Genomic DNA, 24,875 nt, shown 5'->3' on the forward strand with positions numbered 1-24,875 from the left:
TAAATTTCTATTTAGCTCCATTTTTAACACATAATCTGCAAAAAAAAAACGATAAAATTAAGTGTTGCCAACAATTACTTGATGTTTCATTTCTTCAGCCCAAGGATTATTTTAGTTTTTGATGATGGCTTAATGTAAAGTATTAAATAAACAAATCAGTTGGAGCTCAGGTTACATATAATAAGAAGCATCACTGTTAAATTAGAAACCTACATTAATATTGTTTTATTTTGTAAGATAATGAATCTTCGAGTACTCTACACAAAGCAAGAGGCTTTTAATGGGCATAATACTGGAAGGGACAGTCCAGCCAATAACAGCAGTTGAAAGAGTCTCCTAGAAGGATCATCACTTAAAATTCTTTCATGCAAAGAAGGTAATAGCATCCAGTTCCATGCTTTAGATGAGTACTCTAATTAGCAAGATATCGTTTGGAAGATACAAGATAATTCTATCTTTTGAAATTAAAAGGACCAAATTACTCCTGGGGTTTGTTTATTTTTTGAAAGGAAAATACTTTGATATCTACCTTCAGAGTTTTGGATTGCAAATCCTAAATTCAGGAAATCGTTTCCCTTCAGCTAAAGCACAGCACCCAAGCACTGCGGACGGATAGGCTGGGGTTTAGAACTCCCGTTTGCCTCAGTATCTCCCGCTGACTCATGTGGCCCATCCATACCCAGCGCACTGATGTTAAGAATCCCATTTTCATACATTTCATAGCAAAGCGGCTGACATGGGCCTTCAGGAACAGCAGCTAAAAGCTCTGCTGCTGCTTTCCCTTGTGAACTTAATACATTAAGTATCAGATTTCCCACTTTAGAGATAACAGTAACAATATTTACTTCCTGTGGAGACCTTTGTCAGGAAAAAATGAAATGGTGTGTCTGACTGGGAGCCTCAAAGGGAAATTGCTCAAGAAATACAAAAGTGTATTTAGCATCTGCTTAAGAATCTCCATGTGGACCTGATTTGTGTGTCATCCTTCGGACAGACGCGGCACAGGGCCCCTGCAATCTCCTGCTGTGTTTTGCAACAGTGCCTGAGGGAGAGATAAGTTAGGAAAGGGGGATTAAAGAACTTCTTCGCTATGCTGGGGAAGGCTCTTGGGTGTTCAGTGGGCTGTGACTGATTAGCTAGTACACAAATTTTCCTTATTGCAGTGATTCCTGAACAGAACTCTCTGTCTAAACACTTAAATAATGAAAAGCAACATCATAAAAATGCAGAAAGAGAGGCATTTGGTTAGAAAACCTCTGCAGCTCAAAGTAACAGAATATTCTTCAGCGACACACGGACTCTCTGTTCAGAGCATTCTTATCCTGCTGGACTGTGCATTTGTTGCAGAAACAGCTGTTCAACACTTTTCCCGCTAGATCCTTTACCTGCTAGAACTCCCACTATGTACTTGAGTTCAAGTCTGTTTATATAATTTATTGACTGTTTTTCTCAAGATATCAGCTATTGGTGATCTAAAGATGTCCGATCTTTGCTAGCTGTGATACTATTTTTCAGCTTCCACAACAAAATTATTCAAATGTGAAGACTTCTTGGTTACATCACAATCATGCTGGAATTTCATTTTTGCTCCTACTTTACCATGCTGTGTTTAACTAGAAAGTTAAGTCAGTCATTTGTTTTTTTGAAGACATATTTATGACATAAGTCAGGTTTTTTGAAGCACAATACTTTTAGAGGCCTACTTTCCAATACTTCTATATGATACTGCTAAATGATTCACTTTGTTGTTATTCTAGCATGCACCGGCAGTCGGAGATTAATTTTCCATTTATAGATCATATTTTCTAAAAGCGCTTAACAGGCTATACAGGGATCACTAAATCCAGAAAAAGAATACGAGTACTTCTAGTGGAAAAGCTGCGCAGTTATCCACATAGAGCAATACCACACAACAACTTATGATAAGCAAGAAGGGAAAAACATTAGAGGATGGTTTAGCAATTACGGAGGTCGGCTGAAAGCTGGAAGACTTGACTGCAACCTCAGCTGTTCTATAGACCTGCTACTGGTAGCAGCTACTTTGCAGTGGCCTTCTTGGCCTGTTTGTGTTCCTCCCTCCTCTGCCCTGTGGCGTTGCCAGACGCAGCCCTTCTACTCACGTAACTCTGCTCTGCTTAAATAACTCCAGGAGAACTTGAGCTGGGTCCTGCTCCATGTTTTGCCAGGATTCATCTTTTTAAAGGTCTGTGAGACTTTTAAGAACTAGAACTGTTTGGAAGGATTTAGTCAGAAAGCACCGGTTACTATTCAGCTGCTAGCAGGAAGGGTCACAAGTCTTCGTTTTTCTAGCAGGAATGGACACTCCGAACAGTCTGACACACAACCTCTGAAATCCAGCCACCTCTCGACTACAGTGTGTATAGCAGAACCATAGTATGGTGTGAAGTAAAGCTTATCAGTGAACCATGACAACACGCAATAAGAAACAACTTGTATTAAACACACAGATGCCCTAAGTTAAAAATACATTCACAGTACCCAATGTCGGTTGCCCAAACGATCAGGTGCTTTTCTTTTTGTGTTACTTACGCTAATTTTCTGCTTTGCACGGTGCTGAATCCAGTGAAGGAACAACTCCTGCTGATACCACCCCCATCACCAGGAGAGACAAATGTGAGTTTGACCGACATGATTGCCAGTCAGTAAGGCTATCGGCTTCTGAAATAAACAGAAAAACAGATGAGTCAAAACCTTCTTGGCAGTTCAGGCTTAGACTTGTGCTGCTGCAAGTGCAAAGCTGCATGGAAGTGGAAAGTCAGAATAACAGACCGTAGATTAAATAGAAAAAAAAGACTTGTCTGCTATATGCATTTCCTCTGTTGCCATCCACAATGCAATTAATAAGGGGCTGAATAGTCTAAAATGAAATCTCTCATGCCTTCTTCAATTTCTGATTGATTTTACAAACTCACTATGTAAAAACCAGAACAGCTTCAATTCACCAGCTCTCTAATCTTCTGAATTTTTAAAAAACCTGTAATTGTCCCACTGCTTAAGGAGTTCAGGCCAACCAGTGTATTTCCAAATCAGTATGGATGCCAGAGCAATACTTAAACTCCAGACTTAGTCAGGTCCAAAAAGCAGTTCCTCATATCTGTGCACAGCCACACTGAAGTCAGAGGTAGAATTGGCTGAGTGTGGTACTTAAGACCAAGGCAGAAGTCTGGTTTCAACAGTAAATTTCAAGTTCATGCTCCTCCTCTGGCAGGATTTCTCTTGGATTGCTCTCTTCTGTTTTCCATCAGTCAACCTCTTTTGCTTTCTGGAGAATTGTGTTCTCTGCCATATGTCTATAGAATCCAAGTTACAGTATAAGTAACAGACCTATCCTTCAAGCAGCTGTAGAAAATCACCCAGACAGTTAATATACAGAAAAATTCCCCTCCTTCCCCCTGCAAGCTGGTGTAATGTAAACACCACAACTGAGTAAAACTGAGCAAAACAAAAAGATGGAGTATCTATTTGTAGAGAGAAGTACAAATTCCAATAAAGACCTCTACATGGAGATGCTCCATGCAGAAGTTTGTTCTTCGTCATAGAATGTGCTCTGAAGAACAGTGAGCTCTTAATCTATCAGCGCAGATACTGGAAAGAAACATCAGCACTCAACCCCTAGGCCTGACACTAACCCAGCAGCATGGCTACAATTGATCAGACCAGGAACCCAGAAATGTCAGGATAAGACTCTTCCTGGCTCTGCCACTAACTTGGAGAGCAATTCAACTCAATGCTCTTCTAGACTGCATATAAAGACCTGAATGGCTGACCTAGACTTCCCGAGGGGGTGAGATTTGAGAACGTTTAGCTAATTCTGAGTTAGTGTACAAGTACAGGGAATTACAGTAAGTGACTACGCTTTAGGTCTCATTATCTCCCAAAGCAGTAACAGAAGTTGTCACAGATTTCCACAAGCAGAGATCCTGCACTGAGACGTGGCTGTTTCAGCAGAAGCCGCTCAGTCGCTTCCCTGGGCTGAGCTCTCAGATTCCCGTTTCTGTGCCTGTTCTACAGGCTGTGCCAAGCTCATGAACTGTGAAAAACAAACAGAAGATTTTAGAGCAAGATGTGAAAATGACAAAGTTGAGCCAGACAGCTACTTGCTTTGCAAGCTACCTGGTTTGTCAAAAGAAGTGTTGGGCATGGCTAGGTATTTTGCATCTCAGTGCATCGAAGTCCACGTGACTCCACAGCCTCAGCAGTACCAATAAAAATCTGTTACATGGAAAAATTTAGGCGTATCTTAGTCACCTTTTAATCAAAATCTACAGCACTTATGTTCTCTTGCTTTGAAAGTATTCCTCCTTAACACCCTTAATCAGAGATTGTACTTGCATCACAACACAGCTGAAGTTTCGAAATATTTTCCATTCTTTCCTCTAGTTTTCAGATGCCTATGAGCCTGTGAACAGTCACTCCATCAAAAGGATCATTAGACTGAAAAAAACATGTAACTTACTGAAAAATGTAGTTGCATAACAAGCTGTTAAAGGAAGAAATAAAAGGAATAGCCTCATGTCTATTGACCACATCCCTCATCAAGGCTAAGCCAGATTCCCAGGATCTCTTCTTCAGCTCTCTAACCTGGGAAAGTTGGTTCATGAGTAAAAGGGAGGAAGAAAGTGCAGGAAAAGCTTGTCTAATTTTATAGGACTCCTAAAGCCTGCATAGCATGAGCCTGAAAGCCTTTGAAGCATATAAATATGAAAGAAACAAAACCAGGCAGACCCTTAACAGGGAACAAAAAGTAGAAAATGGTGAGAAGACACTCAAAGAACAAATTTGTGGTACTGAACTCTAGATGTGTAGAAGCTGGAAATGCACAAACCTCCCCAAAACTCAGTTGGTGAAATAAATAAATTGCTTAAATTGCCTAGACTTGACTCTGTTGCCACATGTTTGTTGGTTTTTTTTTAAATGAAATATAGCTCTGGACTTCAAGAAGATACACAGTTGCAAATGAGTCAAATGAGAGAAGAATTGGACTTCACTTGTGCATAGCCGTAAGCATTTAAAAATTCTCATGAGTTGTTCGTTTGTTTTGGTTTTTTCACTGCACAAATCTCAGGCCTCGAGGCCACTGACCGTGTCATGTTCTGCTCTAACAGCCACATTCACAAGCAATTCACAAGCACATTTTCACAGTTCCCTCCCGTAAGACTGAAGAGAATCTAAATAATGCTAGAAAAGCACCAGTAAAGAGGTTATCTTTCCCACTCTGAAATAATGTCCACAAAGTCAAATACCTCTTGGTACACCCCTGCAGATATATTTTTTGTAGCAACCTAGAAACCTTACAGCTCACTTCACACGTCTGAGTAGAAGACCATAAGAAGGATGTCAAGACAACATTTTATTTGTAAGAATGATTTATAAATGCGGTTGTTTAAACAGAGGGGCTTGCTAGCCAGACTGTCTGTATAAAAGTGCTGAGCTCCATTATAACTGCTCCTGAGAAAAAGCATCTGGGCACATCTCAAATGTAAGTCTCCCTTTGGGCTAGAAATAACCCAGACAAGGACCCCCAACAAAGGCGAGTTCAAATCTCTCTTCCAAGCTGTAAGCTCTGCTGTGTGGGCCACTGTCTCCAACCCTCGAATGACAGGGGTTATACCTGGGGACAGAGGCGCTTCCGCACTTTGAATCTTCCCCAAGAGCACAGAACCCGAGCATGCAGCTAGCGAGGGACTGCACAGAAATATCAGCCCAAATTGGAGGAGTCTATTGCCAGCAGCAATAGAAACACCAAATTAATAGAAAAAAAAAAAAGAAGTCTTGAAAAAGTCTTATAATGTGTGGTAGACTTAAACTGACCTCCAAACTGCCAGATACTAATCTACTCCAACTTTTTAATATGTGCAGTTTTGTAAGACTGAGATTTCAGGTCTTGGAAATGTATTTTTATTAGAATTCCAAAGAGTGTTTTTTCCAAATTAAAGGAATATGGTTGTTCCTATTTCAATGATGTGCCAATGATTTGCCATAATAGACTATTAGCATTCGACCATCAGCGTTACCAAGTGTCCAGGCATGTAGGGCCAAACATCTGAGCTTCGACACAGCCGTGAGTACAAACTGCATGTTCTGCTTTGTCTCTGTGGGTATTAGGATATTCCTCAAGCCAAATGACCTTCATCCTCTGCAAACAAAAAGCTGGTGTCTGTTTGTGTTTATAGCTAAACTTTTCCAGCCCTAGTCACATATTTAATTGTTTCTGAGCATGATGGTTTCAACAATTTTATGAGGAAAATATGACTCACTGACTTCTTGCAAAATATTCCTGCTTATGTTTCGTACTTTAAATTAGTAGCCACATTTTTCTTTTAACATCTCCAAGAGGTTCACTTAAACTTGGTGAACTATTGCTAGAGTAAGGTATTAATGTTTCCTTAAAATGCAGAGTGTTCCAGTTGTGAAGGGCCAGTTGGTTAAGAGACACACACTTGCTTCTACAAAAACTGTCTACAAAAACTGTGCCTGATTCCTGTGTCCTTCAGCTGTGGACACACACAGAGCGACACCCAGGCGTGTATCTCAGTGCCCACTGCTCATGGGCATCAAGCAGCGGCTGCCCAACAACATAAAAGCCAGTTTGAAATCAAGTAAATTATTACTTGCTATTGAAACTAAACACAACTGAACACAAACTATCAAATGTCAATCACTTCAGTGTCTTAGGATCATGTTTGTGATTCTGTATATATTATGTGATCATGACCATTCATCTTATACTGCTTGACGCTAACTTTCTCCTCACATTTTTAGATTATTGCTGTTATTTTTGTACATAATTTTATTTTAAAATATTACATGAGCCTTACTTCAAAGGACACCAGAGCTATTCTCTCTTCTAGTTGTAGAAACTGAACAGAGTCGATTTCATTTTGTATTAACAACACAATCCTTTTCTCAATATCGGATGTGCTCAACATCTCATTGAAGGGACTGCAGCCTTGACCCTAAAATATGTGGCTTATATTTGTGCTTATAGGGAGAATCCTCTTAGTAAGTGGATTTCTGCTTGGCATAGTACACAGATTTTATTGTAAGGTAGCCACTTAGAATCTCTGTCTTTTTAGAGCATAGTTTTATAAAATTAACGTCAGCTCCATGACAGCCAAACAAATTTGCCATTAATGTATGTTGGTTCTATACTGTCTCTCCTGAAACTCAGTGTTCACTGTACGTAACCAAAATCTGTGGTGATGAAGTAGATGAACATTTACGGGCTTCAGAAACACTCTCTGGACTTTAAAATTTTCTGTGATTCCAACTAATCCTCTGCTGTTTCACAAAAACCTTTAAAGGTGCTAAGTTACTTATTTCACTTCCCTGAATTTATGATAAACTCCACCACAATAACTGTTTTGCTGCTACAACTGCATCTGTATTAGGGTTTTAGCTGACAGAAATACATATTGCAAACACTTAAGCGGCCAAAAGACAATCCTAACACTGGAAAATTTCCAGCAAAAGTCAAATTTAAGACATTTTGCAAACTGCGCTACATTTATCCACCATCACATTGATGTGATCACAATTATTTCTCTTCCTCTCCGTTATTTCAAAACTCAAGAACAATGAAATTAACAAACACTTTTGGATGCTTAGGATGGGTGGTATCGATTTCAAAACACTTGCAGCAGACAATGGCATTTTGTGACACTGATAAAGAAAAAAATCAGATTTCCACAATGTATTGCAATACGGTCAAACATTCTGAACAAAGTCTTAGGGCGGATCTAGGCCTGAACCACTGAAACCTTTTGTGATTTTAATGTACCCTGGAAGTGGGTGGAAATTTCTAGACCTTGGCCCTTACTTTGTAGCATTGGACATGTAAAGTATCCAGGCCATTAAAATTCATGAAACTCCTGGGATGTGATAATAACATGGCTCAGCCCTAATTACACTAAAGGTAGATGTAACGAAGGCTGAACAAAGAATGAAACGTGCATCTTGTGTACCACACAGTGTCGAGTCCACTGGGAAAATACACACTGAATTTAATCTTTGCTCTTTAGCATTCTTTAGAAAAACCATTGACCTCAGTACCAATGCCTACTCTGCTAGATAAACATTCCAAATTTATGACTAAAACCCTTTAACTTTTAAGCATTTTTGTTCAATTACACAAACATTCTATTTATACTGTTATTGGCAGCACTAAGAAAAATTTCTCTGGTTATTTTTCTAGAGATGAAATGTCATTTGCATTAAGGAGAGAGAAAGTGCCCTTGATACTACATGTCGGTATAGCTATTTTAACGCAGCATTACACCCAAACAGGGAACATTTCTTCAGATCCATCCTTTCTGTGGAAAGGACTCACAACACAAGGATTCACAGTAGGAAACCATTTCTACCAAAGACATACAGTCAGTTACCGTGCTCTAAAGCCCACTGGATACAGCTGTCCAGAGCCATGAACTGTCATTCTTCCACTCACATTCACCAGATATTCTGCTGGTTTAAGACTGAGCAATGTGAGCAATTACTTAGCAGTTTCACTGCAAGTAGAAAATTTTGCTTCCCTACAAACCCGTGCGTGGGTTCCACAGAACCTCTTGGCCTAAACCTGTTTAACTCAAGATTATTAGACAGGTCCTTTACTTTGCACCAGACTTAGGTCTGTTGGGTTGTATTTTCAAAATCTCAAATGATTTAGGAATATAAACCCATTTTCAAAAGTAATTTAGGTTCTCAGGAGTTAGTTCAATTGATTTTTAATAAGAATTATATTCACAGCTCACATTATTTAGAAAGATGGGGCTCCAGTGTGTACCTCATTTTGGTACTTTTGAAACCTTTATCTAGGCAGATTCAACTCTTAAATATATATTTAACTACTACATACCTGACATAGTTTCCTCCTAGCCATATTCAAGCCATAAAAAGAAAATCAGATAAATGGCTTTGATCCAAGTTATTGCTTTAGTCATTAGGCCCTTCTACAGCTTGATGGCAGCTTCTGGAAATGAACTTGTGGAGCCCAGGTTTCCTATGCAGCAGTAAATCTCCCGAGCAGTCCCCTCAGCCAGCTTCTCCTGTGCTGGAGGTGGTGTCTCTGATGTAACCATCTCTAGTGTAGTTCTTTGAACACAGGACTCAGCTTTCAAGTCCAAGATGACCTGTTTTTCAAGCCTGTGATTCAAAACGTTACTGTATTTCTAATTAGTTTTCATCTCAGCATTCAGATCCAAGTTCTATTCTCAGTGACACTGGTGCACATCCAGGGGAAATTAATCTGCCATTTATTCCAGATTTCCAGTAGAATCCCAGCAGCAAATGTTGGCCCATACTTCGTTAATGACCTGGAAACTATTTTTCAAGACATAATTTTGTGGTCAATTTGGTACCTCCCTCTAGTGGCAGCAGATATCAAACAGATGAAGCACAAAGGAGACCTTGTCACAGATCACACGCTGATGTATTGTGCCTATTTCTTTTATGGAAATTCACTACTTGGAATCAAAGTTGGCTGTAAATCCCACTGTAACTTACTGGTACTGTTGTAATAAGAAAAGAATCAGTTACTGCAAATAACCAAAATCCCCGTTTAATTCCTTTGCCAGTATGTGTCATATTCATGTAGCCACACGTAGTTTCGCCAGGCTTGCCTGGATCTCAGCTCTCCTAGTTGCTGTGAGTACTTCTGCACTGAGTTTTGCTTTCCTCTTTAGGGGAAGGCACAGAACAACTCACCCATTATCAGCTGATTTATGAGTACAGGGCTTGCTGCTGCCTCCTCTGGTTTCAATTTCAAACTTGATGACAAACTTGCAAGCCTGAATCAGAGATTGAGGAATGTGGCAGGCTCCACACGCTAGCCTGACTTGCAGCTTTTTCAGCTTGGGGAGAATTTGGGTCTGCAGTTAGCTACAATATAATGAATACTTGAATTCCTAACAAGAGAAGAAGCAGATGGCACCGAGGGAGAGCAATTTACAAGTGATGAACAGGCTCTTCCATTTCTGACAAAGGCAAATATGCCCGGCAGCAAGGCCCTGAATCCTACCAATTCTGCCCTTGAGAGCTTCCTCCTTCTTAATTGGGAACCCCAAGGAACATTCTTCTGTAATACATATCTCATTCACCCTGTTTTCCTCAATCTAGGCCTGAATGTATGTTATAGACAGACATTAGGTGTGACCATGTCTCCATCCATCGGCTAATGCAGGAGCCTCCTAAAAGCTTATTTCCAGGTCATTCATGAAATAAGGAAGGTCCTTTATCTCAGCCTTAGGGCTGTAGGAAGTCCCAAGTCTAAGCTTCAATAGAAACCAGCATGATGGATAGATACATGTTTTGATTATTACACTGACAAGGATACATTAACCAAAACAGATGACAAACTTTCAGTTAACAATGAAATTTGATGTTCACGGTATGTGGGATGTATTTTGATATCTTCAAAAACAGAAGCCTGTGAACCACAATATAATGGTGTGTGTCCCAGGGCATGCTTCTGAAGTGGGAGAAACTCGCTGTCATTTAGCTGTCTGATCAAGAAAATGGTTCATTTATTAAGAACTAAACCATTAAGTCGACTTCCTATGGTTTGTTCTCATAAATATTATGAAGACAATCTCGTGCCACAGAAATAATGAAGTTGCTAAGTTATGATCAGTATCCCAAAGAACACTGGAAAAAGAAAAGAAGTATACAAAACATCATATAAGAGGGAAATAGGAGAGATAAAAGGTTTATGTTTTAAAGCAAAGTTTTAATGCTGAGTAGACACAGATTTAGTTTTTTCAAAGTCAGTATTTCCACTATTGATTAGTGAATGTTTGTACCTATCTCATGACAGTGAAAAAGGGTGTATTTTTTAGAAAGAGATATCAAAATCAAGACAATTTAGAATGTCTCTCATGGCCAACTAACAGCCGAAGCACCAAAAATCTATTTGTTGTGTTTGAACATTTTATCCGTGCTGAGTTTATTCAATATCTTCTAACACAGGCTCGAACTCATTATATTTTCTAACAAATTAGGGCAGCTGTCATAGTAACCTAACACCATGTTCTATACTAATGTTCCCTTTCTGTAGGCACTCCCCAAGCATGTCAACCTTACCTGTGGAAAAAAACAAGAACCTTTGAATATATGTGGATATATCTGTACTTTCCTCTTCATTTCTTACCAGTTTCTGATACAAACTCTGACATTCCTGCCCCCCATTTTTTATGCTTTTCATTGGTTTGGGTTTGTTTTTAATGAGGTGAACTTTGCACAGCCCAACTCTAGCTCCTATAAAAAGTGTGTCTTAAATGGCCAGATTTAGTGATTTTTACATGAAAAAAGGCCTACATACTAACCACACTGCTGTACTTGGAAACAGATGTTTTACTCCCTTTAAACTGAATTAATGAGGACAGGAATATGGAACAAATACGTCAGGAAAATTTCTGCCGGGATTTTGAATTTGGAGTTATGGAAAGAGGAGAGAAAAGCCTGCTGCTTCCACACAAGAGGAGGAGAGAAGGATGGTAAATCCACTGATGATGAAAATTCACAGTGCTACAGTAACTTAAAGGCTCTTCCACTTCGCAGCCCTGTTCATCCCAACACCGGTTCTCTCCACTTAACGCACACAATTACAGCACAGAGACCAGGCCAGACCCTCAGTCTATTTGAACTGCCGTACCTCTGTTCAAATCAGCGTATTTACACAAGTCCAGGCTTTGGCTCTGTGTCTCCTTTGCATTTATCAGGTGCGAAAGGACTCTAAATCACTCCTCTCAAGGCTTCTGTAAAACACAAAGTAGACCAATTATTTAGGATCAGATATTGTGAAGCCCATAACTTCTGACAGAAGTCTGACTAAACATGAACAAATTTTTAAACTAATTTTGCCCATCAGCATCTTCTTATAAAATAAAGTGTCTTCTGCTGCTAGCTAAGAAATAGATAAGGTTTTTAGGACCACCGCTTCCCTGCCTAATCTTGCGCCCGTCAGAGTCACCGGGAGCATTGCCAGAACTTCAGAGAGAGCACAAACACGACCTTTGGAGGCATGATTTGGCGCTCACACTGGAAAAATGCATTAGTGACTGGCTTTCTATAGAAAAAATGCATCAGGTTTTCCCTCTTGTCTGTAACTTAAGCTTCTTTGCAAGTTTCTTCTTGATTTGTCTTGATATGCTCTTCACCAGTACGTTCCCTTGCAGTACAGAGCAGGTTCCCTACACTAAGCCACAGCAGCAAAAAATAACTGTGCTGCATAAGGCTTTGTGAGACACAGTCATCACATACAGAGGAAACCGGGTTCAGTGGGGCCCTAGTTCCCCAGGGCACTACCATAATATAAATTATTAATAACAAAAATAAACATTGGCTAGCTTGAACTTATCTTCATTCCCTTAGAGCTTATTTTTGTGATGGAATTAGCTAAATAAAGCCCACTTGAAAGAATGCTTAATTGCAAACTATCCAAACAAAACAAAATGGAACTAATTGGTTCTTAAATATTAAACATTCAAAAGGAGATGGCTTTGGAAACAGCTGAAAGACTAATGTGTATTAGGATACATATGGTGAAGCGAGCAATTAAGCAAAATGCAGTCTGAACTGGACTACATGAACTTTTAAACCAGATATTCAAGCTTTGTCAGTCTGGTTCTGCCTAGAAGACAGCTTTGGATTATTTCAAGCCTAAACAGAATTACAGCAATACTCTGCCGTAAAGAAGAGTCAAACTTGTGTACTGATTCCAGACATAGTTTGCCCAGGAAAGACTACAAAATCTGTAATCATCACGACTCCATGGAGTGCCGCTTAAACCTATTTCAGCCTAGAAAATACAGCTTAGCAAAGACTACTGTTTGAAGTGTTTTTCCTAAAGCAGCTGTTTTCCTGGAAGATGTGTAGGGAGAGCTCACATACCCAGTTCTGCCAACACGTCTCCGAAGGAGCGTGGTGCTGCCATCCTCCAGATTAACTGAGCGCAGATCCACCTTGGCCTTGAAATTCCTTTCTTCACCTCTGTTTTGTTACTGTAATTTAGTTCAAATATTTCACAGTCACCAAATTGAAATAATTTATTTGGGCATATGAAAACTCCTTTTTGAAATTCACTAAAGGTTAATACTAATGACATGACCACGAGCCAGCAATGGGCCCTTGTGGCCAGGAAGGCCAATGGTACCTGGGGTGGGTTAGAAGGGGGTGGTCAGTAGGTCAGAGAGGTTCCCTTGCCCCTCTGCTCTGCCCTGGGGAGACCACACCTGGAATATTGTGTCCAGTTGTGGCCCCTCAGTTCCGGAAGGACAGGGAACTGCTGGAGAGAGTCCAGCGCAGCCACCAAGATGCTGAAGGGAGTGGAGCATCTCCCGTGTGAGGAAAGGCTGAGGGAGCTGGGGCTCTGGAGCTGGAGAAGAGGAGACTGAGGGGGGACTCATTCATGAGGATCAATATGGAAAGGGGGAGTGTCAGGAGGATGGAGCCAGGCTCTTCTCAGTGACAACCAATGACAGGACAAGGGGCAGTGGGTGCAAACTGGAACACAAGAGGTTCCACTTAAATATGAGAAGAAACTTCTTCCCAGCGAGGGTGGCAGAGCCTGGCCCAGGCTGCCCAGGGAGGTTGTGGAGTCTCCTTCTCTGCAGACATTCAAACCCGCCTGGACACCTTCCTGTGGAACCTCAGCTGGGTGTTCCTGCTCCATGGGGGGATTGCACTGGATGAGCTTTCCAGGTCCCTTCCAACCCCTGACATTCTGGGATTCTGTGATTCTGTGGTGCCACACTTATTTCTTAAATCAGAAGTAATTCTAGCAAGACTAGATAATGATGTCTCTAATGCGACTGGAATTTGTAAACACTAAAAAAACTATTTCTACATTAGAAATTAGCAAAAAGTAGCTAAGTTATAAGCAAAATAACACAGTGAAAATAATGTTTACAATTAATTAATGGTAGAAAAGCTATTTTTCAGAGGACCACTGTGTGCTGTGACGTGAAATGGGACTAGTGGTAAGCCACGGAAAGTGCGCTGCCTCATCAGCCACATGTTTACTTCCCACTTATCAACAACCCACACTACCAAGACTTCTGCCAGAGATAATAAATTCCTGGAAATGGCAGACTCTTCTACATCACCCAGCCCAAGCACAAGAGAGGTACTCACTGGAAGGAGAAGGCAGACGTTACTGGAAGTGCTAAGCAGAAGTTGCTCAGTAGTAGGATCAGCTGAGACCAAACCACTTTGACATTTAGGCTGAAAGCTAATCTAATTTTAAGGTGCCTTGAAATGTTATGAATATCATCAACAAACATGGCGAGAGTTGCTCGTGAAAATGCATTTCAGTTTTGTGCACACACGAAAAAAATCAATCAACTCTCTGTCTCAAATTTCTTCAAAGACTTTGAAGCCAATTGTTTGTTCCCTGAGGACTCAAAGCTTTTACTGCAGTTAGCAGTCACATCTGCTTAGTGTTTCACATTTTTCAGCATCACGAGGGGTTTCTCCTAGACCTTGGACTGGTTTACTCTGCATCTATGTGTAAGTACAACAACAAAACTCCAACAACAGAGATAACTGAGGTCTTCTGCCAGTGTGTTTCTACTGCTCTCCCTAAAAGACACAGGCGATCCTGGCAAAAGGTGTATTCTATGAATATTTTTGCCAGCACAGTTAAATCTTTACGAGTTTCATTTTTTAATGTTCCTCTTAGTTCTCACAGCTATGGCAGAAATTTTGTAACATAGATCTATACAGTTACACAAGAAAGCTTTGTTGTTTTAATACATGTAGTATAGTTTTGAAAGGTATTAGTAGTCCGCAGATAATCTAAAAAAATCCTTTGATGTGAACACCTTCTGTGTAACTATCCTACCAGCACCTCGCCGCTATCAGAATATTCATATTTGTTACTACAAAAAGTTCTAGAATGAATGGTACAACTTGGCAAGCCTGTGCTTTCTATCAGTGCATTTACAACTATCCCCCAAACTTAAAACAATTAGTATGCACAGATGCACAAGTTTATTGTGCACTATAACTGCTTCTGCATTTGCATCTTTTGTTAATTCAGCCATGTTGGTAAAAGAAATCATTTTTCACAGACCTCATCCAATTCAGCTGAGGGAAGGAATCTGTAATATAGACCAGGATTTAAAATCTGTACAGAGGGGCTTGTTATTTGTGGCTTTTTAGATACTATAAGGACTTCGCTAGTACAGATGTACTGCTATGAAGCATCAGGGAAATTGTACTGGCATACAATGCTGCCATAACAATACAGCAGCAGGAGCTTTTAAATCATATGGCTATGTCATTTAAAAAAACCTCAACTGAGACAAAATTATAGCAGTACTACATTTAAGCACAGAACAAGGCTTAGTATGACTGCATGGCAAGAGTAGAACAACTACAATTCTCAGGTTACAAAAAAAGTCCCTCATGCCTCATAAAACAAGACTCATTTTTGTGATGTAAATTGACTTCGTCTGCGTTACCCAGACTCCATTACTTACCTATGAGCCAATTATAATTGAGACCACTTTTGCAGAATAGGATTGTGACACTTCACAAAACCGGGAACCCTGTAAGAAAATTCTCTTAGCTCCTTTTCAACGTGGAAGGAGTGAACTGTAATGCAAACATACACAGACTTAAGAGAATAAAGAGCTCTTACCCAAGAGCAAAGAGCTAAAGACTGAAGGTATCAACCAGTTCACTGTACATTCTGATCCTTAATTCATCAGCTCCTACTGTCCTAATAGAACAAACAGTCACCTTCAGAATGTGGTGTGTAGGGAAAAGCCAGCCAGGTTTGCATTAAGTTATCGTTATTAGAGCTCCATAGAGATCTAACAGAAAAATGGATGGCCAAATGCATAGTCTATATTCACATAGCTGTTGCTGGATTGATAATTTAAGGAGTTCTAGTGATGGTTGAGATCACCAGCAAAGAACTTTAAATGTCAGGACAACACACAGGCATGATTTGTGAAAGAATCATCACACATCTCGCCAGATGAACCTGTGCTGAGGGCAGCAGTGTCCAGAACGCTGCCAGTGCTCTGAGCACACCAGCCATACGCCTTCCCATCAATGAGGAACCGCGCCTGGCTGGGCAGGCAGCACGTACAACAGTACGTCCCTGTCATGTTCTATATCCCCTGGCAGTTTTCCCACCCTTGCAATATGATCCTCAAATGATCACTGCATGGATCATAGATCTCATGAACTTGCATTTGTGATCCTCTACAGAATGGTCATTGAGAGTGTACAGACCAGAGAACTTACTGGCCAAAAATCACCCTTGAGTGATCTTCAAAATTCAGAAACGGCCATTCAGATATAACATATGCATGTCGACGAATGATTCCAACAATATACTAACTCAGATTCAGAATTAAATCCAGATCTTGACACAGTTACAGCAGCAATGGCACACAGTGCATCCAATGTTATAATAGAAAAATGCTGTTTCGCTCCATATGACTTGGCTTATTCAAGAGAGATATTTTACAATAAGCTACAGTTTTATTGTATTGTAAAGATAATCTGACAATTACAGGTCAAAATATACTTGCTTATTGCCTTAAATGAAATGAAGAGCAGTCAAATTAATACACATAGCGGGGAAAGATTCATAATGTGTTACTACAGCTCTGGAGGAGACAAGCTAGGCTGGGCAGATGAAGAAGTTCTGTCTGGACTGGAGATCTTAGCAGAAGATACTGTGTATGTTCTTATCCCAAGCCTTCTCCTGCAGAGCACATACTTCTTCGACTTGTGGGTTTTTTCTTGAAGAACCCAAGCTCAAGCAATTTTGAAATACTTTGCACTGCTACTTACTTGTTTTGCACTCACTTCTGATGTTTGTTTGTTGGCAGCTGGGATGCCTGCACTGTTTTGCTAAGGTTATTTAAATTATTCTTTATTTGTTAACAAATTACATTGCTTGCACAACACATCGGCATGTGAACACTTCAGAAAAAGGGAGGGGCACAACTCAGCCTCACTGGAATTAGGAACGAGATGCAGTGACTTCAGCAGTTACACAAAGGCTGGCTCTATTGTTTCAGCGGGAGTTGTGGCTAATTAAAGTAGTATTCTACATGCAGAACCCTCTTCAAAGGTGGCGTTACTTCCAGGATCACTGTGTGGGCTTCCATTTCAGACAAGGCATAACAAAAGCCTAGTGACAAATCTTCATTAAGTCTGGACATATACTATCATACTAGAAGCACGAAAAAGGCACACAGCAATGTGTAGTTATATATGTCTACACAACAAGCATACAGTGATGCTGAAGCTGTGATGTTACTGAGAGAATTAAATCGATTCGTTTTTAGACAGGATCCATCCATTTTAACGGTACTTTTGTTTCACCTTCCATTGTAAAAAACAAGTAACCAACTTGCTACGAATCAGTTATCTTCAAAACTTCAGAAAAGCCTGGGAACTTTCCCTATAGATCAAGTCACATTTTCACTCACAGTTACACAACACGTACTCTATTGTAATAATTGCACAAACAGCTGCATATGCATTTGAAATACCTCTGCGTGTCAAATCTTTCTGAAAACTCTGGGCCTACTGTTTTAACTTCACAGATCTCATCAAACAAAATCCTTCCTGATAATTCAGAGAAACCTTCTAAACTCTTCTTGTATAATTTCAATTACATAAGGTAAAAATTGCAGACATTCAGCCCACAGATAGACTGAAGGTTATTTACATTATATTTTGTCTGCACTACTAGAAATATAAACCCATTCAGGCTAACACTTCAGCAGTAAACACTAGGATTTTAAAGTACACTGAGGTCTTTGAACTGCCTCCCTGTTGTTTATCTGTTCAGTTCCAGTATTGGAGAATGACTCTTCCCTCTTCAAGTCTGTGTCAATTTAAATAATAAAACAGAGGTTATGTAAGTGCAGAGAATTATGGAAAAAATGCAAGTGGAAAGTACATATTTCTAAAATGCACTTGAATAACTCACATGCAGCTGAATTGACATTATCCAAACTTTCCAGTCTTATTCAATACTGGATTGAAACCAAGCACGAGAAATTTCAGGCCCAAAGGACATTTTTAAGAAAACTGTAAGTATCTATATTTCTAGTTTACAATGTCTGTCTGGGAAAGCTCTACTGCCTAAAGAAAGACTAACTCATCTTCTCATGGGATCAAACAAAAGGGGTGTGAACTAATGAATGGGACATTCAGATCATTTTACAAACATAAGGCCTGATTTAGCCCCAAGAAGAACCAAACCAGAAACCTGGACTCAAATCTCTGTGGTCTTCTAGGGAAATATGGACGCCAACTCAGATCCAAATTTCACACTGAAAGTTCATTTCCAACCTGTGCAGACACAAGCTCTGGGCCTGGCTCTGCATTCCTTCCACACCCACAACTGGAGTTCTGCCTGAATCAGGAATGCAAGAGAGAAATGAATTTCTTATCTTCATGGCAGATCTTGTTTGGTGATGCACATGCCTGTGAACCTGCCAAAATTCAAATGTGTGACTCAGTATACAGTCTAATTTCAAAACTGATGGGTTTCAAAAGATTACTCTTGTAGGACACTTAAAATAAGGTCAAACTATTTTCATAAGCGTATCTGTTCCCAACTCTAATATACCTGGATATATTCTGATACTTCTGTTATAAGCGATTTCATCAAAGGAAAAGTGAAGATCTCAGATTTGAATAAAAAATTAGTATCAAGGGAAATAAATTACACATTTCCAAACCGAGGGACATTTAAAAGTCTGGCTATATGAAAAAAGATTTTTAAAAAATAAATTTCACGGAGGGAAAATAATAAACAAAACAAGCAACTATAAAACAAAGCTTCTTGGCATAACACCATATGTTCATTACCCTCCAAAATCACAAGAGTAGCATTACTCATATAGATGCATATGGTAAAATATTTCCACCACTCCAAAGAGACATGAACTTCAGCCTGGGTTTTGATAAGATAAACGCAATTACGTTTCCTTCAGCTATGTTTCCACCCAGCCTTCCTGGATGTTTTTCTCATTATTTCACCCCAAATGGTGTGCAAAACAATAAGATACAGACATCCTTTTGTGGTCAAAAAAGTGAAAAGGGAATATTAAGGTAAATGATGTTGTATTTTGTTCAGACAAATATTTTTGTAGCAGTTGACAAAAAGATATGATGAGTAGAGTATCCTGTGGCAAGTATTCTGAGAAAAAGTAATGCTACCTAAAATCAAGGGCTTTGGCTGTTTAAAGCTTCCAGGGCAAGACTGAAAACAAAATATTTCCTATATACATTCCACCTTTCATCAGCATGTCAATTGTAGTAAGTAAGAATGTGCTATTAACTCTCAGCATCAAAATCTGGGATAATTTTATCTAGTCAAATGTTTCCTTCCTTTCACAGAAACAACAATTCTGGAAATCTATTCCAAGGCAAGTTGCAGGTGAAGCTAAGTCAATCAGCTAGCACACTGCACACTGCTCAAGAAAAGAGCTTCTAAAAGTGAGTCAGGATTTAATAAAAAAGTCTCTAAGGTACATCACTTGTGCCCATAATAGAATATTTTTCAATTTTCAACCCTATATAAAGAATTTTAAAATGCTAACAGATGTATGAAACAAAAAACCAAAATTCTCCCCTAATCTCTGCTGTGCACGTGTATAACACACACAGGAATCAATGAGAAGCTCTAAAACACGAATGTTGCTTTTACATTTTCCACTAGAAAGACAATTTGCTCCCAATTCCTTCTCCCTTTAAATTGTTTCTGTGGCAACACATCTGGTACTATAATTCTGGGCCAGAACATTAACTATCCTGAAAGAAGAAAGTTATGTTGTTGTTCTGGTCTGCAAGAATGTGAAATAGAGATCTGCAAATACATGTAATCAGATCACCCTTTTCACCTCCATAGGCACACGGAATATTAGCTACCAATATTTACGTATAGTTTAGAACGACAAGTTTAAGAATGTTTCTACAATGGTTAGAGAAAACTCTTGTGGTGAGCACACATTCTACAAGCCAGCTTTTTTTAAACAAAATGACGAGTGCTTTATTACTACTGGCCCTACCATATGAAATAAGTGAGGAAAGTATTCAGCTAAGAGGAACAAGGTCCATTCTCTGAGCATCAACAGAACCCTCCCTATGTAATGGAGAAAGATCGATATTGATTTCTTATAATCTCCCTAGTACTATGTAAATATTACTGTATTGTGACCATTTTACAGATGAGATATGTCAGAAGCCCTGAAGGCCAAAATTGTCTGAAGAGTCTGTTAAATTCTGATGCCTCTATCATTCGTGATTCGCACTGAAACTTTGAGTCCTTGGCTCTTGGAGCTCTTGAGGATCAATGGATTTTACTGGTCTTACTTGAAATTATAGGAACCTGCTGACTCTTAATGGAAGTCTTGGACATCCCAGCTTGAGCTGCCAGCATTCTCCGAATTCGTAGTCTGAACAAATCAGTTGTAGAGAAAGGAAAGAAAAACAAGACTAAAAGCTTACAGCCCCAAGTCAGTTTGTTTTCTTAATCACTAATAGTCCTGACAATTCAGTTGGAAATCTTAAAGTCATTCTGTATGACTATAATCCAATGACAGTCATTATGGGTATTTTACTGTGCAACTGAGACTGACCCCTCAAGATATAAACTCTACCCTAGATGTTAATTCGTGATACAAAGGCCAGAGCAATTTGCAAGGGCTACCACATAACTCAGTCTGGGCTAGCAAGAGTTAAAAAAATAACGAAAGTGGATTTTTGCTACTCCATCATGCAGGTCAGGGATGAATTCATGGAAAGAACATATCTGATGATTAACAAAATATCACTGACACAGTTACTTTTCCAATAATAATTGCATTTTAAGTTCCCCATGAAACAAATTTTATTATTTAATTTGAAACAGCTAAATTCAAACCTGGATCAGTTACACATAATTTGGTTTGCTAACTACTCTTGCAGTATTTTCTGTATTAGTGACATAGAAGACAAGATCACCTTGGTGTTCTGATCCTCTAAATTATGAATGATTAGATGTATTGATTGGCTGAAAATGAAATCCTTTCCCTAAAAAGTTGAATTGAATATAAATGATGGGTTTGAGGCATTCTGTCTTTGGAGACATACTGGTTTAAAGCAATCTGTGCGCAGGGAGAATAAACTGGCAACCGAAATGGAAAAGTTGAAAAAATAGACAAAACCTGGTATTTCATAAATACGTGTGTCCCTTTTGCACTTCTGGAGGCGCCACCTCACAATTTGAATTAAACCCAGCACCTGGAGCACCTCCAGTCATTAAAGGTCCCCTGCAAGACTTGCTGTCTGTATAATTTTGGATCATCACCAGCCAATTACCTTCCAAAATTCAATTCTGGCCAACAAGAGTCTAGATAATTCAACTCTGTCTGTTCCCTTTTTCTGAGCCTTTTGGCTGAGACTGAGTGTGTGTATTTAACTAATATTAAACCTACAACTTTACATAAATATCTCCTTCACTTCCAATCTAGCCTTTCTACTTATTTCATCCAAATAGCATAATTAACAAACCTTCTGGGACAGTTCTCACTCTCTAGCTTTACCTTGTACCACTTTCTGTACACAGAACCTCTGTTTCTGTCCTGGTGCACTATAACCCCCCTTACCACTCCTCAAACCCCTGAAAAAGAGACACATTAAAATCAAAACTTTCCCTCCCCATTGACTGAGTCTGGTTTCCCTTTCTAGCCATAATGGATCTATTCCACTTCTCGGGTTCTTTATGATGATATTGCAAAGGAGTATTTGTGAAGGAATTAGCTGTGGAAGGGAATAAAGTGATATTGGAGGATCTGCTATTACAGGGTCCCAACTGCCTGCCTGGATTGCTCCGAAGGAACCCAGCGCCAGAGTGAACATCGCAGAGTAACTGTGCTGCTGCTTTTTGTCTTGACAGAAGGAAATAATCTCACTTTTATACTGCCCCTTAGGGAATACCATTACATAACTCACTGTTTGGCCTATATTTCCCCATTCTTGGCTCCATGTGGTTAACAGAAATAACCACAACGTTACTGACTGACTCGAGAATCAAGCACTACACAGGGACACAGGACCTGCCCTTCCAGGGAAGCCCTTTAATTCCTGTAAACAGCATCCAGACTCTAATCAGAGGAAAATTTTACCAAGCTAGTTGTTCACTACTGTATTGCATGTGTTGTATCTCATACAAGTGCCTGTCTAGACCTGGGGCATAAAGTGGGCTTGGCCTGCCATTCAGTAACAGCTACAGCCCATTTTGGCAAGTTTGTGCAGCTTTTCCTGCACTTCTACATGTGGTGCTTATGTCATCCCCTCTGCAGAATTCAGAGCAGCAGCATGTAAGCGATTAACTGCACAAGAAATTAATACAGTAGTGAAGAAGTTTTTAATACGCATGTTCCTTTAGACACATCTTTCTCAGACATATCTCTCCATTCAACACGAAGTGTTCCCTCAGGTACATTTTACATTGTTTACTACTCTTACAAATTAGTTTCCCTTGCCTTTTTTTTAATTAAGGTCTTTCCAAAAAGAATATGTAATGCCCCTCATTAATAGGTGTAGCTCCCGTTTTACAGCTGTGAAAACACAGGTAGAGATGGATTAAGTCTTGATCCCAACAAAGGAAATGACTGAATCAGGAGTTCTGAGTACTGGTGCTGTACTCTGACTCTGGTTCAATACTCAAGAAAATGCTCAAGAAATATGTAACCTTAGTTTTCAAATTCCTCCAGGTTTCTTTGGTTGATGAACAACTCAATTTCCATATGGCTCAACTTATTTAAAACACTTTTTAAAAGGGAAATTAAACTCTGTCTGAAGCAAAATGTAACTGGGCTGTGACCCAAAACCTCAATTCGTATTTATGAGCAAATAAAATGTAATCTCCATGCAGACAAAAAGAGTTCACTAAAATATAACCAGCCCATGCAATGACATCTCCAAAACACAAACCCTACAGGATGGCATAAACATTGTCCTGCTCCTTTTTTCCAGCAGTTCCAGCCAAGCGTTCACATCCCAGGGGGTTCCTGGGTGTTTCCTGCTGTGAATGTGTTTACCCCTGGATAAAAAGCTGCTGCCCCTCTTTGCGCCAGAGCAGCCTCTGAAGGAATATCAGCATCCTTCGGAGCTTGCCTTACAGATACTGTCTGCGGACTCCTAAGGAGCCTACCCCCCCTATAGGTGACATGCACCCCCCTGTAGGTGCCATGTACTCCCGCCATAGGTGCCATGCCCCCCTCTCGGTGCCCTGCAGCTCTCACCTACCGATGCGGTGCCGGAGCCTCCCGTTGTCCCGCGCGTCCCGGTCCCGTCTCTCCGCCGGGTGCCCAGAGCGGCGGTCCCGACGCGCCCCTGCCCCGCACCTCCCGCCGCCGGGCAGGGCGGGGGTCGCTGCCCGCGTTCCGCCGGCGCTCAGCGGGGCGGGACAGCGCTTCTCCCCGCCCGGAGCCGCAGCCGGCACCCCGCGCTCCCCCGGGAATCCCCGGCGGGATCCGCTCCGCGGTTCTCCGCGGCCAGGTGTCCCGTACCTGCCGTGCGGCTGGCGGGGCGCGGAGCGCTGTTCCGCGGCGCGGGGAGGCCGGGCCGCTGGGAGGGCCCCGATAGCCGCCGCTTATCGCCGCTGCCTGTCACCCAGCTGGGCTCCGTTTCCAGGAAGCCGCGGCTCCGGAGCGCTTGTTTGCTGCTGGATGTCGATGGCCCCGTCCCGCTCGCTGCCTCCCTCCCTCCCTCCGACCCCCCTCATCCTGGCAGGGGGGCTGGGAAAGTGTAGCGCTGCTCCAGCACATGCCGAGCCTGCGGTCGCGGCCCGGACCCTCCGCTGTTCATCACGGAGCATCCCAGGCGCCCCCTTGCTCGCTGCAGCTGTTTCACTCCAGGCCCCACCGCGCCGCAGGGCAATGACAAACCGGGGACACACGGCCCTGCCCCCCTGCTTATTCCTTCATTCCCTTGCTCCCCTCAACTCTTACTCCCTCACTTCTTCCCAGGCATTTTCTCCTGTGCTCAGATTCCCTCCCTTCCCATCTTCCCCATATCCATTGCTCTTCCCTTACCCTGGTCTCTCTTCACCATCGCTTTTAAGGCTCCCTCCTCCTACAAGCTTCAGTCTTTCCCTAATCATAATCTTTCTTGTATTGCCTCATCCCTTTTTGTATCCCACCCTCCCGTAGGTTTTCTGTGATTTGCCATGTCGTTGACTCCTTGTCAAGCAAATCACGCTCAAGCCCCTTCTGCTGCACCCACTACTGACCTCTTGTTGCTTCTTCAGGCAGGTACTGTTCCTCCAGAATGAGCTCCCTTCTACCAGCTTTCTAGACACCTTCCTGATAATCCTGGCAAAAGAAGATGTGAAATTGTGATGTAGCAAGCAGGCTGACATCCTCCCAACGCCTCCCCACACGAACCCACACAATTGCACCTCTTTTCTTTTGAACAATGCCTTGCCCGGCCTTTTGTAAACACCAACACACAACCGTGTTCCTGCCTTGGGCAAAGCACCCTGGATTACAGTATGTCTCATCTCTCTTCCATTTTCCCTGATGTTTTTTATCATCATTTCCCCATCAGGTTGGCATGCTGAATGACTGACAGCACAGGAATCCAGACACTCCCCATCAGCTGACCATGCGGAATTTGGACATGCTCTCACGATAACTTTATTACTAATAGTGTTTGCTCCCCTCTTGACCATATTCAGTAATATCTAGGACACACACCAGACTCTTCCATCCTGTTTCAGGAGGATAAAACACAAACTGAAGTTCTCAATGCACCAGATGACCAGAGATCCCATACAATAAACTGTTGGAGCATAGTTATTACTTTTGCAGTACTTTATGAAGTTGATTAGG

The 24,875-nt window shown here is 40.9% G+C and overlaps 1 protein-coding gene across 11 annotated transcripts in view; it reads right to left on the reverse strand.

Annotated features, from left to right (window-relative positions):
* RIPOR3 (RIPOR family member 3) overlaps window positions 1–24,353 on the reverse strand; it is a 52,449-nt gene extending 28,096 nt beyond the window's left edge. Inside the window, exons 1-7 of one of the 11 annotated variants that reach the window (XM_071815675.1) lie at window positions 23,290–23,533; window positions 18,343–18,485; window positions 15,659–15,739; window positions 15,498–15,566; window positions 11,669–11,771; window positions 8,876–9,339; window positions 2,551–2,679 (exon numbers count right to left, since the gene is read on the reverse strand). In XM_071815675.1, coding sequence (XP_071671776.1) covers window positions 2,551–2,651 — 101 coding nt within the window. In that variant the 5' untranslated portion in view covers window positions 2,652–2,679; window positions 8,876–9,339; window positions 11,669–11,771; ... (2 more) ...; window positions 18,343–18,485; window positions 23,290–23,533. The other 10 variants (XM_071815674.1, XM_065850177.2, XM_071815677.1 and 7 more) reach the window with 10 other exon arrangements.
* Window positions 24,354–24,875: the final 522 nt, after the last annotated feature.

Source organism: Patagioenas fasciata, chromosome 16, assembly GCF_037038585.1.
Source record: "Patagioenas fasciata isolate bPatFas1 chromosome 16, bPatFas1.hap1, whole genome shotgun sequence".
Taxonomy (NCBI): Eukaryota; Metazoa; Chordata; class Aves; order Columbiformes; family Columbidae; genus Patagioenas; species Patagioenas fasciata.